The 13,470-nt window shown below is 41.8% G+C and overlaps 1 protein-coding gene across 2 annotated transcripts in view; it reads left to right on the top strand.

The window, feature by feature from the left end:
- IVNS1ABP (influenza virus NS1A binding protein) overlaps positions 1–8,818 on the top strand; it is an 83,505-nt gene extending 74,687 nt beyond the window's left edge. For both annotated transcript variants that reach the window (XM_089678818.1, XM_089678819.1), the window contains exons 14-15: positions 192–365; positions 6,931–8,818. In XM_089678818.1, the coding sequence (XP_089534944.1) occupies positions 192–365; positions 6,931–7,193 (437 nt within the window). In that variant the 3' untranslated portion in view covers positions 7,194–8,818. The remainder of the gene's footprint in view (positions 1–191; positions 366–6,930) is intronic.
- The last annotated feature ends 4,652 nt before the right edge of the window (positions 8,819–13,470 follow it).

Here is a 13,470-nt window from a genome sequence, read left to right as displayed (position 1 = left end):
ATGATGTACAAGATCAGCTAAAGTTTTTATAGTAACAAATGTAGTCTTTATACAGTGTACTAGTGTTAATTGGCTACAATTGAATGATGTATCTGTGTACAATGTGGCAGTTTTATATCCTAATTCTAAGTGGTAATATCTATTACAAAGACTAAAAACTCATATGTACTCTACATTTCCAAATCCTACAGGAAGGCACCAGTCTGCCGTTTGTGAACTGGACAATCATATGTATATCATTGGAGGTGCCGAATCATGGAACTGTTTAAATTCAGTAGAGCGGTACAATCCTGAAAATGATACTTGGACCTTAGTAGCACCTATGAATGTTGCTCGCCGCGGTGCTGGAGTTGCAGTTTATAATGGTAAAACCTCTTTATATTTAAAAACTTAACTGAAACCAGCTGGAATTTGGTAGCATTGGTAGAACAATTGGTGATCAATGTGATCTTGGTGTTGGCCTTCATTTACTGTACTAAAGCAAAAATGGCATGGAATATGGTCAAGCAGGAGCACATCCAACTAAATTCAGCAATGTAGATACTCCACTCTATCCAATATCTGGATCTCAACATCCCTGCTTTCTGACTACCAGTCCTATAATCACTAGCTGCAGACTATAGCAACCAAATAGCATTAACCAACTACTAAGTTGTGACTGGATGTATGTAAACACTAAAAAAACCATACAGAGCAGGTATGAGGTTTTCCGTGTAAAGCACCTAACAATTTGAGGTTTAGACGGACAAGGCAAGTCTGTCATGTAAACGAGGGAAAAATCTGTTTAAATTGTTGCCATAGGGCAGTCTTTAGTGATGTAGTAAAAACGGGGAAATGATAGCAATCACATACAGTGAAATCATGGTGGGTCAGAGCAGACACCCAGGTTAAAAATACTATATTTCTTAAATACAGTAAGTCCCCTACTTTGGGTTCTGTTCAGGGAATTTGTTCATGAGTCCAATTTGTTAGTAAGTCTAACAAAGTGAGGTTTGTAATAATTTTCACATAAATAATGCATAAAAAACAAACAATACTGTAAAGAAAAAAAGGTTTAATTTGCAGCACCTTGATATGTATAGTACAGTACAACAGCTGGAATACAGGGGCTGGCATGAAGTAAACAGGCAAGACCACTGCTTTTAAGCTTGCTTCCAGACATTCTGGGCTTGAAATCAACACTAATACTGTACACTATTGTACTATACAGTAAAGTACACAGTAGCACAATCGCTTGTGATAGAGGGTGCACACAGCTGACAATGTCCAGTAGACACGTGAGCTACTTTTGTGATTTGACATGTGAATGCACATCTTTGAAAGTTCGCAACTTGAACGTTCATATCTCTGAAAGTTTGGAAAGTTCATAAGTAGGGGACTTACCACTCACCTCCCGCTATATTGCTCCCACGCTGGGCATTGCGTTTGATGTTGCTACTTTCTCCTGCTTTGGTCCCCAAGCTTTTCTGTCCTCTGCCACTCAGTCCTTTCTTTCCGGTCCTTATTCACCTTCCGCTATAGGGTTCCCATGTGTGTCATCTGCTAGTTGCTCCGCTCCAGTCCAGGCCCCGCTCACCTTCCTGCTCCTCCCTGCTGAACACCAGATGTGAAGTCTGCTCCAGACACTTCCAGAATATAAACACATGAACCAGAAGTGACTACTGTCATCTTAGTATGTCTATTAGAAGACAGTTGTGTGAATAAACCATAAATAATTGTTGCGCTGCCTCTAGTCCCATGGTATAGAGGAACATGAATGTTTTGTCGGTCACTAACACGTATATAGGGTGGTTTAATCACTCATTAGAGGCAGCGCAGCAATTATATTTCTCCTCTGCCCTTACATCATCTAATCTCACCAAGATCGGTGTGATCAAATGCTATCCCAATTTACAAATGGCTCTGTTTAAATCATGCGAAACTGAAGTGAATGCTCGTAGCTTCCGATATCTTGGACTATAGAGATGATTGGCGCCATTCCGGTCTCCAATCAGCTCTATGGTCAGCTGGCAGAAACACCAGCTGCATTCTCGGGTTCCCCTGATGACACGGGACTGCCCAAGAAGGCTGTGGAAGGCAGCGGGGGAGGGGTGACATCTCCCGCTACTTGTAAAAGCAGTCCTGCAGCTAATTAGCCACTAGGATTGCCTTTACACGAAAGCCGATCGCCAGCTGATGCCTGCAGCTGCAGGCATCATCCTGCTATAACCACTCAAAGTCCGGTGATGTACTAGTACATCGCTGGTACTTGTTGGGTATTGTGCTATGTTTTTTTTTTTTTTTTTTTTATGCAGCCTGTGGGCTGAATGGGGAAAAAAAGAAAGTGTGTTGTATGCCCACCATTAGAATATACCGCCCTGTATCCACCCACTTCTAATGGTGAGCACACATGAAATGTTTTGTTTTGTTTTTTTTTGTCGTGAAAAACAGATTCCTCTATTCACATTGGTCGATGTGGATGAAGAAATCTCTGGCAAAAATTTTTTTTAGTTGAGATATATATACCAAAGCATAGGGGTCATCCACCCACTGGCCACCTCAGGTCCCATGGATGAAAAATCTCATCCAACAGTGCTGCACACACTTAATTATGTATATTCTGAGAGCAAGACCCTCTTGCTGTCAGAATCAACAGGTTGGTGCTGCAGCTGAATGGCATTCCTGCAAAGAAAACAGCAATGGTTAACAATAAAACAGTAAAATCATAACTGTAGAACAGTAACTCGACAACAACAACAAAAAATACAAGTATTTTTGGTTTTTAAAGTTTAAAAAAAAAATTTGTACTTGTACTTTTTATGTATTTTTTTTTTTTTAAAACTTGAACTTAAACAGATTGTAGGGTCTTTCAACATGCAATAGCCATTTTCCTGACTAACATCTTTCGGGACCCTGTGCAAATATGTGCCCTGAACTGTGCCGTAACCTATACTAATACTTCACAGTGTGTTGTAGCAGTCCTTGAGGTAGAGACCAGGCTGGCCAGGACAGGAGGGTCAGAAAAAAAAAATGGGCATCACGCCTAATTCCATGTCTGCTACAGGCACATCTTTTTTGGGGTGTCCTTTTGGGTTGGGGTACCAGGAATGGCATTGGGAAAATGCCTCTCATGCAGCCGACTAACTGCATCTGGGTTGGGAGTTTGCGCCATAGCACCTTCTGAATACAAAAGGGCCATGTTAATCTCTTCCTGGAGTTTTAGGAAGGATCCACTACGTCCAGTTGCTTTGTAAAGCACAAAAGCATTATATAGAGCCAATTGATCTGATCAAAGATATTGATCCTTTCAGACACTATATTACCAATGGAGGTTTATTGTGTATGTGCCCAGAGAGAGAAGGTTGCCTCATTTCTTGTACCTGTGTAATTGTAAACACAGGTACAGGAAGATCAGTGATAGGCCAGGGATCGATCATTCGATTTAGGCCGAACATCACTGGCCTAAATCTGATGATTTGTCCCTTGGGGACTGAATCATGGCACCCGCCTTCTTGGAGTCCATTGAGAGCCACTGGTCCAATATGATCTTTCGCTTAGTACTTTTTTTTTTGTCTGCAAAACTGAGGCATGTAGGTAGTGTGAGGGTTATATTTGGCTGGCATACAGTTTGTTTGGTAGTGTCTAATCCTCTTATAAGCATCAGTAGAGGCGATCAAATACCGCCAGAAGAAAGCACTATTTGTGGTACAAAAAAAAGGACATAAATCTCATTTATGTACAGCATTGCATAACCGTCAGTTAAAATTACACAGTGCCGTATCGCAAAAATGGCCTTGTCAGGAAGGGGGGTAAATCCTCTGGAGAGCAAGTGGTTAAAGCAGTATTGGGCGAATTTGATATGACTTTAGTGCCAGAGAGTGTAAATTTGCATCAAAGTAGTGCAGGAACCTTTTCAAAGTCACTGCCACTTTAAGTGACATCGATCTGAATGGGTGCTATTGAAAACAATGGGCTGCGACATTTTGTGTCCAAAGTCACATGACAAGTCACACTAGTGTGAACCAAGCCTCAGACCCAAAACAAAAATGTTATATGTTGCAGCTTTACCAAGCCTTAGATGTGGTAGCATCTGTTTTTCTCTTTGTGATCCAGCTATTAACCCCCCTGGTGGTATTCCTGAGTGCAGCTTGGGGTTAACGTTCAGTACCAGAAGCGGTAACCCCGAGCTACACTTGGGATTACACTGCAGCGTTGCTCTTGGATCCCTCGAGCACTTACCTTGTTCCCTTGGTACCTTGTTACCTTGGTCCCACGATGTCCCCCCTGCAGCGTCCCCAGCCATGTCGTCTGGCCAATGCCAGCATCCATCTTCCTGGACGTACGGGGGGACGTAACCGGCGGGAAATTCAAAAATGTAAAAATTTGACATTCACTTAATACACTAAAATCTGATAGTATTACATTACTGTATCAAACCATTTCACATACATTTTGTCCCTAGTGCTTTGTCCTGTGCCCTGCCTGCATTTTTACAGTTCTTTCTGCCTGGAAACTGAGAAATGTCCATGGCATCCAAAAAGCGTCCCTTTAGGTCAAAAGCGGTTTTAGACCAGCTAGAGAACAGCGATAGTAAATTTAAAATCACGTGAGGAAATTTGTCATCAGACACTGAAAACGATTTTGCGACTGAGCTCAGTGATGTGCGAACTTGGCAATGTATTTAAAATTTCAGTGTTTTTGGTTTGATTACATTATTGAATTAAATTTATTATTATTTATGATTATTTATTATAATATAATTTATGATTTTGTGTTTCAAATTTTATCATACCCGGGATGATTACTAGACTCTTGTTCGGACAGATTTCAGTGAGTTATTCCTAAGAATTACAGGTCTGCAATAAAAAAAACATATTTCCATTGAAAACATTGTACTGCTTTGAGCACATAAATACTGACATAATCATACCACTAGGGAGGTTAAAACACTTATGGTATCTGCATTCTGGGTGAAGTAGTAAAGAAGACATCTTTTGGACAACAGCATTGCCATGGAGGAGAGACAGATTTAGCGTTTTTTTTTTTTTTTGTCTTTAAAGAATAATAAAATATGTTCCGTATTTGCCGGCGTATAAGACGACTTTTTACCCCTTAAAAATCTTCTCAAAAGTCGGGGGTCGTCTTATACGCCGGTATAACATGACATGACACTTTTTAGGGGGGCGGCGCGGTGCCGCCGCCGCCCCCCCCCCCTTCCCCTAACGGAAGGGACACTAAGTACAGGGGTGGGCAGGGGCTATTTCTTACCTGGTTCCGGTCCCACGACGATCCGGTCCAGGAAGCGCGGCTGCGCCTTCAGTTCGGCCACTGGAGTTCGCGCGGCTGCTCGGCTCCGCCTCCTCACCAGCGATTGGCCGCCAGAACTGTAGCTCAGGAAAGGCACACAGGCGGCCAATCACCGGCGAGAGGGTGGAGCCGAGCGGCCGCGCGAAAATCGAGTGCAGGACCAGCAGGTAAGTGGTCAGTGTAGAGGTGCTGCTGCAACCACATATGCTGGCTGCAGCAGCACCATACGAGAACAGAGTCAGCAAGTGTCAGTGGGAGGAATAGTGCCCCATCATTGGTGTCACTGATACCAATGATGGGGCACTATTCCTCCCACTGATACCAATGATGGGGCACTATTCCTCCCGCTGATACCTATGATGGGGCACTATTCCTCCCACTGACACCAACGATGGGGCACTATTCCTCCCCCCCCACTGACACCAACGATGGGGCACTATTCCCCCCCCCCACTGACACCAACGATGGGGCACTATTCCCCCCCCCCCCCACTGACACCAATGATGGGGCACTATTCCACCCCCACGGACACCAATGATGGGGCACTATTCCCCCCCCCCCCCCCCACTGACACCAACGATGGGGCACTATTCCCCCCCCCACTGACACCAACGATGGGGCACTATCCCCCCCCCCCCCCCCCACTGACACCAACGATGGGGCACTATCCCCCCCCCCCCCCCCCCACTGACACCAACGATGGGGCACTATCCCCCCCCCCACTGACACCAACGATGGGGCACTATCCCCCCCCCCCACTGGCACCAACGATGGGGCACTATCCCCCCCCCCCACTGGCACCAACGATGGGGCACTATCCCCCCCCCCCACTGACACCAACGATGGGGCACTATCCCCCCCCCCCACTGACACCAACGATGGGACACCATTCCTCCCACTGACACCAATGATGGGGCACCATTCCCCCCACTGATACTAATGATGGGACACTATTCCCCCCACTGATACCAATGATGGGGCACTATTCCCCCCACTGATACCGATGATGGGGCACTATTCCTCCCACTGGTGTGCACTGGAAGAGGGGTAGTCTTATACGGCGAGTATAGCCCAAACACTACATTTTAGCAGGAAAAGTAGGGGGGTCGTCTTATACGCCCAGTCGTCTTATACGCCGGCAAATACGGTACCAAAAATCCCCCATATTTACTTGTACAAAAATAATGATTTCACCATGCATTTCGGGTATTTCTATTCACTCCAGAATGGCAGCAATAATTCTAGGGCCATCATTCACAAGTAATTTTAAACTGATGAGCTATAAAGGCTTTTAAAGCATTGCCTACGGACAGTTTGGGGTGTCTTATTTTTTCAGTGTTTCATGGGTGCATGCAGATTTGAGACTTTATGTATTTGGTATTGAAAAACTTAATTCAATGTGTTTTTTTTTTTTTTTTTTTTTTTTTTTTACTAAAAAAAATTTAGCATATTACATTGTTTGCCCAAAAGTTCATTTGAATATGTTTTACTGACTGTATGGATTTGGTAGTTTCACGAATATCATGTAAGAAAAAATTGGTTGGGCATTAAAGCTTACATAAAAAAAAAAAATTTTTTTATTTACTTTATTAGCATTCTGCTTTGCTTGACTTTGTAACCTAAAGCCTATTTATTTGTTTGCAGGTAAACTTTTTGTAGGAGGAGGTTTTGATGGCTCTCGTGCACTAAGCTGTGTGGAATCGTATGACCCTGTGAAAAATGAGTGGAAGATGGTTGGAAGCATGAATTCTTCGAGAAGCAATGCTGGTTTAATAGCTATAGGAAACAACATATTTGCTGTTGGTGGATTCGATGGCAATGAATTCTTGAATACAATTGAGGTTTATAACACTAGTATAAATGAATGGAGCACGTACACCAAAATGTGCAGATCTAAAGCCTGGTAGATCTTTCTTTTTATCTTGCAAGGGGTGACCAAAAAGTAAATAGAATGACAAAACAAATTTTTTTTTTTTTCTAAGTTTGAATGCGTTTGTCCTTGGAGCACCCCAAGGCACACTGTTAATGAAACTTTCATCTTTGTGCTCCAGCCAGACATTGCCAGCAAATACTGGTTATCAGAAATGTTTCCCCTACAAAGCTATCATCAGATGTTAAAGTATAAAAGGTCATCTATAGACTGGGCCGAAAGTTTGCTGGAACCTTAAGTGGGATTTGGTTATTTTCTATCATATTTGGGTACCTTTCAAAAATTCATTTGCACAGAAGCTCACAGGTCTGTTACAGAAACAATGAACACCTTTCCGTGTGCTGTGGTGTATTCAAAATGAATGGGATGCAGCACAGTGCATGAAAATACACCACATCACAGACCTGTGTGCCATGGAATGTCATTTAAAAGGAATGCAACTGCAGCACAACAATTGTGCCTGTGTTACGAGAGAGAGAGAGAGAACCAAAAAATGTCAGCCTGTATTGGAATACAGTATTTTAAAGGCTTACCTTACTTAGCTATAAAACAAGTTAGAGGTCGCAACTACCCAGGAGTGATTCTGTGGACTTATTGATCACCCCTCGTACATTTCACTTCAGAGTGTCATGATGATCCCTTGCTTCAGCGGTTTTCATATTGTATATTTGTTTTGTAAATTAACTTAGATGCTCATTGAAAAAGGTTCTTTTGAAATTGGCATGTGCTGCCTCTGCATATATAGTACATCCAAGTGCATGTACTGCAGCACGTGTACTGGGAAACTTATATGTTGTACTGTATGTTCCCTTCTGTGGCTCTTGGAGCTTTATGCACAGTTCCGTTGGCCCACCGACGACGGGCTGAGAACAAGAGAATTTTGTAAGGCAGCTAACTAAAGAACCTCCTTTTAAGTATTTTTACGCTTACTGCAAGATTACATCAACAAAAATTGACAAAATCATTGAGATTTATTTTTTCACAAACTTCTCAAAATAATTATGTACTGTACATATAAAAAAATAAATGCACTGAGTTGTAGAATTCCAATCAATAGTTTCTAGAAGGTGGAAGTTTTTAAATGTATGTGAGTGTTCTGAGTATTGTTTTCAGTACAGAATGTGTTCAAAAGCCTTATTAAAGTTTGAAGATTGATATTTTGATTATAAAGTGCAGGAATTGCCAAAACAGTAAATATTTTCAGACTGCCTTTTTATTACTTTTTTTGTAAGCAAACAATGAGAGGCGCAACTAATGTTATCATTGAAGATTTTTTTTTTATCTTTTGAAAGCGTTTCTTTTTGAAGGCTTTTACAATCACATTACATACTGTATATTTAAGTATTCAGATTCTCGAATACTTGCTGTAAGTTTCTTTTCCATTTATATTTTTCACTGTTTTAGAAAGTAGTAGCATATTTATTCTTTGGCGGTTTTTGTAAGTAAACAATTTTATGAAATCCAGCAATCCGCCAATATTAATTTTTTAGTGTCTTAAGAAGCCAATTTCTGTAATGTCTGTAATATAACTTTTTTCTATCACTGTAATGTTCACAATTCTTAAATAAACTGTATGTTAAAAAAAATGTGGTGTTAAAAAGAAAGTGATCTCTTTTCCATCTTTCTGTGCTGGTGGTTGTTTTTAATTCTTTTATGAACATAGTTTTGGAATAGCAGCAAGAATACAAAAGCAAGCATAGCTACCATTTTAGGCTCAAGTTGAAATATTGGAAATAATATTTGATTGGCCCTATGCTTTGATCCTGCAAAGTATCTCCATGGCTTTCTGAAATGTTACAAGATAACTGCTTATACACCTGGTTAATGCTGCTAAAACATGTAATCCGCTGTTATGGAAATGGTAAGCCCCACCCTCATTGTCACTGGCTTGAAAAAGTAATGAAAAAAAGGAAAGTGAGCACCTAACCCTCTACTTTCAGAATAGGTGTGACCAAATTAAGAACACATTACTGGAATGAATTCACATCCAGCCCTGGAATATTGGTCTCTAATTCTGGAACCTAGTAACCCTAAAGTACCGTGCAAATCTCGAGGCCCATGGAGCATGCAGCTGTGAGTGATGCAGGAACTTAAACCCCCCCCCCCTTTCCTCTCAGCCCCTTGGAACATGCAACTGAGTGGTGCAGCATCATAACCCCTCCCCCCTTTTTCTCCCCCCCCTTTCCTTCCTCACCCCCTTTCCTCCCATGTGATAGGTAGTCAGGAAAGCACAAACCTGCTCCTTGGGTTTTAGGCCTCACTATATAGCTAGACTGAAAAAAACAATCTGTGGTATTGTCATACTCTGGAGGAGTAGTGGTATGTGTTTGAAGTAAAATTCTAAGTGTGCTTATACTGTGTATTAGAAATATATTGACAACATATTCTCAAAATACTCCTTATGCTACTAGGTACAGTACTCTTATATTAGATGTATAATTTATAACCCTAAAAAGTCTTAAGATGTTCCTTGGATTTTGGCCCTTTTTATGTGGCTAGATTATGAAAAACCCACGTGTGGTATCCCCATACTTAGGAGTAGTAGAATGTGTTTTGGGGTGTAATTGTAAGCATGTTAGTGCTGTGTGTGAGATTTAACTGTTAAAATGACAATTTTGTAGAAAAATGTTTATTTTCAAAAATGTTTGGGGAAAAAAATACAGCTTCAGAGAATTCACCATGCCTCTTACTAAGTAGATTCATTCATATGGGGGATGGGGGGGGGGGGTTAAATTTGTACCTGGCATTTTAGGGCCTCAAGAAATGATGGTTTGTAGACTTTATACCTTTCAAACGAAATAATATACTTTTTTTTAATCTAAAGATAAGTAGCAGAATACATTTGGGTCTTAAATTGTAATGAAATTATTTGTAAAGGTTTATAACAGAAACTAAGGAAAAATATCCTTTATATAGCAAACCATATAAAAAAAACAAATCAGTGGTGATTAAATACCACCAAAATAAAGCTGTCTCAAAAAAACATAAAATTAAATTGGGTACAGTGTTGCATGACTAATTGTTCAGGCAACCTTTGTTTGCTTGGGCACGGCAACTCATTCATTCAAGGTGCATGCACCTTTTTAAAAATGCAGTCGCAGGGAAGTTGCATGGTCTTTTTGATTATTCGGATCCTATAAGCGGCCTGAGATGCGTAGGGGTGCAGAATGAATGGCAACCCCGCGTGTCTCATAAGACCAGCTTGATTTGGCAGCAGGTGGTTGCAGGAACAGCTGCAATACCCACAACCAGCCCGTACAGTGTGTACCAAGCCTCAAAGTGTGACACCGTTGAAAATTAGCCTGGACTTGAAGAGGGTTTAACATCAAATAGTTAATTGTACAATATAGGACACAGCCTGTAACCCAGCGTTTTTGAATATTATGCCTTTTACCTTTTTAGGTGAATGAACAGTAGCAAAGCTCTTGAGAGCACACCCCTTCTGAGAATCCTCCCCTATAACCCTGCCTAACTCTGTAAATCCTCCGTTTTTGCTAGTGTCCAAAGGTGATGGACCTCTTCTCCCTTGCAGAGGAATCATTCTTAGGTCTATTATTTTATAATTTTATCTTCAAATTCTTCAATCAACTCCTTACTGTCCTATATTCCAATAGAAGCAGTGCGTCTGGATTGATGTTCCCTCCATTGAAACCATACCTGGACCCCAAGCTGTATCGATGGCCTGTAATGTTGCTTTAGGCACTGGATCCTGCATAGGTGCTCACCTTGACACTTAGTGCAGTGTGTTGTACAGGTCCAGCTATAGAACCCAGGCCGTGAAGACGTCTTTGGGGTTATGCCCACCACAGTGTTTTTACTGCGGCAGGGCGGCACCTCTGCGCAGAACGCCGTTTTTAAACGGCACTCTGCAAAACAGGTAGGGGGCACGTGCCCGCCCTACCTGTCCCGCTGATGGTGGCAGCGGGTGTTCATCACCGGGCCATTATCCACCGGGCTCTGCGATTACTGGCAATCGCTGACAGAGAGCACGGCTGCAGTTTTTACACTGCAGCTCTATCTGTCAGTTCCAAGCACACGCTGATCCTGAGAGAAGAGTTTCTCGGGATCAGCATGTTCCTGTGAAGTACACCCCCCCCCCTAGTAAAACACTCCCCTCACACAGTTAACCCTTTCATTACTTAAAAAATGTTAACCCCTTCCTCCTCAGTGCCATTAGTACAGTGTTAGTGTTTTCTTTTTGTTTTTTTTTTGCACTGATCACTGTATTGGTGTCACTGGGGATGTCAGTGACCCCAAGTCAGTTCCCCCAGTGTCAGAATGTCCGCCGCAGTCCTGCCATAAGTCGCTGATCACCGCCATTATTCGTAAATGTAAAAATCCAGTATCTATACCGCCATTTGTAAATGCTATAACTTTCACGAAAACCAATTAATTTACACGTATCGGGATTTTTCTTTAGCAAAGACATGTCGCAGAATACATTTTGGCCAAAAATTATGACAATTTGATTTTTAAATTTTTTTTACTGCACGCAAAAAGTCCAAAATATTGTTTTTTCTCAAAATTGTCACTTTTTTTTATAGTGCAAAAAATAAAAAACGCACAGGCGATCAAATACCACCGAACGAAAGCTCATTTTGTGGGGGAAAAAAGGACGTAAATTTAATTTGGGTGCAGCGTTGCATGAGCGCGCAATTGTCATGCAAAAGTAATGCAGCGACGTAACACAAACCGCTTCTGTAACCGCTCCCTGACCGCCCTATAGCAGAAATACTGCTACAGAGTGGCATGGATGCACAAAATCACATACATATATATATATATATATATATATATATGTGTGTGATTCACGCCCCTTCCAGATAGCATCAGATTGCCCGTCAGTACACCAGTCATCACATTTAACCCCTTGATTGCCAGGAACACGCTCATGCACACTAAACCTCCATTGCTAGTATAGTGTCTGAACGGATCAATACCTTTGATCAGATCAGCACTATAAAAGCGTTCACATTAGTATAGCATCCCCAAAAACGTAGCATTATGCAGGCCATAGATTGGTTGAAAAGCGGCCATTTAAAAAAAAAAAAATATGAAAAATCAGTTGTTCAATAGGCCAACGTTACCACCAATGGTAAACAAAATCGGCTGATTTTAGTCCCATCTACTGCCGGCATTTAATTACTTCTGTCCCTTGCAGACAGCTCCACAATTATATTTGACATTAAAAAGTATTGCGGTTGCAACAATGTATCCATTTCGGATACAGATGGTTTTATTCGGATACAAATAGATACATTGTTGCAACCGCAATGTCAAATATAATAGCGGACTGGAATCCTCCTCCCTCCCCCTCCTCCCCCGATTTCTCAAAAAAGAATATGACAATGCCCATTGAAGTTATAGGGGATATTTGCATTCCCTGTCATTGGCCTTGTTCTGTACAATGTGAAGTAAGCCAGAGATCGGGAAGTCATTCATTTAGTGGTGGTTGTGATATTGCCACTCAATTTATGACTTTGGGCTCCAGCAGCCAGCAGTTCAGGCAGATGAACTAGCCAAATCTGGCCATTTAGTTTTCTTGTTTGGAAAACCTAAAACAGCTATAGTTCTGGTTTAATTCATTGTTGGTCCAAACCTGAAGCTCATCCCTATTGGAGCCTATGTGACTCACTCACTGCCATCACACATGCTCCTGGAATGCGCTTAGAAGTAGCGGTGGGTGGTGCAGCAACAGCCAGCTGGAGGGTGGAAGCATCACAGATCAGATTATATACAGTATTTGTCAGCACACAAAGGATCTTCAAATACTGTCCAAAGGTTTTAACTAGAGGTAGGCTGTATGTTCAGCACTTCACTACATGAGGGCAGACAGTACAGCTACAATATAATTCTATACAGGAGAAAATTGGAGGGCCTTGCTCATTAGAGATTACAATCTAAAAGGGAGGATCAAGGGATACAAGAGGTAATAACTGTGGGAGATGAGCTGATGGAGAAAGTGAAAGTACAGTTGTTAGGTAGGATAGGATTCTTTGAAGAGAGGGGTTTTCAGGAATCGGCTAGCAATAGACCGAATAAGAGATAGTCGGGCAGATTGGGGTAGGGAGTCCCTGAGTATAGGAGAAGCTTGGGAGAAGTCCTGGTATGAGCATGCGAGGAGGTGGTAAGGAAGCTAGAGAGCAAGGGGTCTTGGGAGGAATGAAGAGAATGATTTGGTTGGTATTTTGAGACTAGGTTAGTGATGTATTTGAGGCTGAGTTGTGGATGACTTTGTAATTTACGGTTAGTAT

The sequence above is a fragment of the Staurois parvus genome, unplaced genomic scaffold, assembly GCF_062004578.1.
Source record: "Staurois parvus isolate SC_StPar_1 unplaced genomic scaffold, SC_StPar_1.0 ptg000210l, whole genome shotgun sequence".
Classification (NCBI taxonomy): domain Eukaryota; kingdom Metazoa; phylum Chordata; class Amphibia; order Anura; family Ranidae; genus Staurois; species Staurois parvus.
Note: the sequence above shows the minus strand (reverse complement) of the source record. Positions and strands in the feature narration are given on the sequence as shown.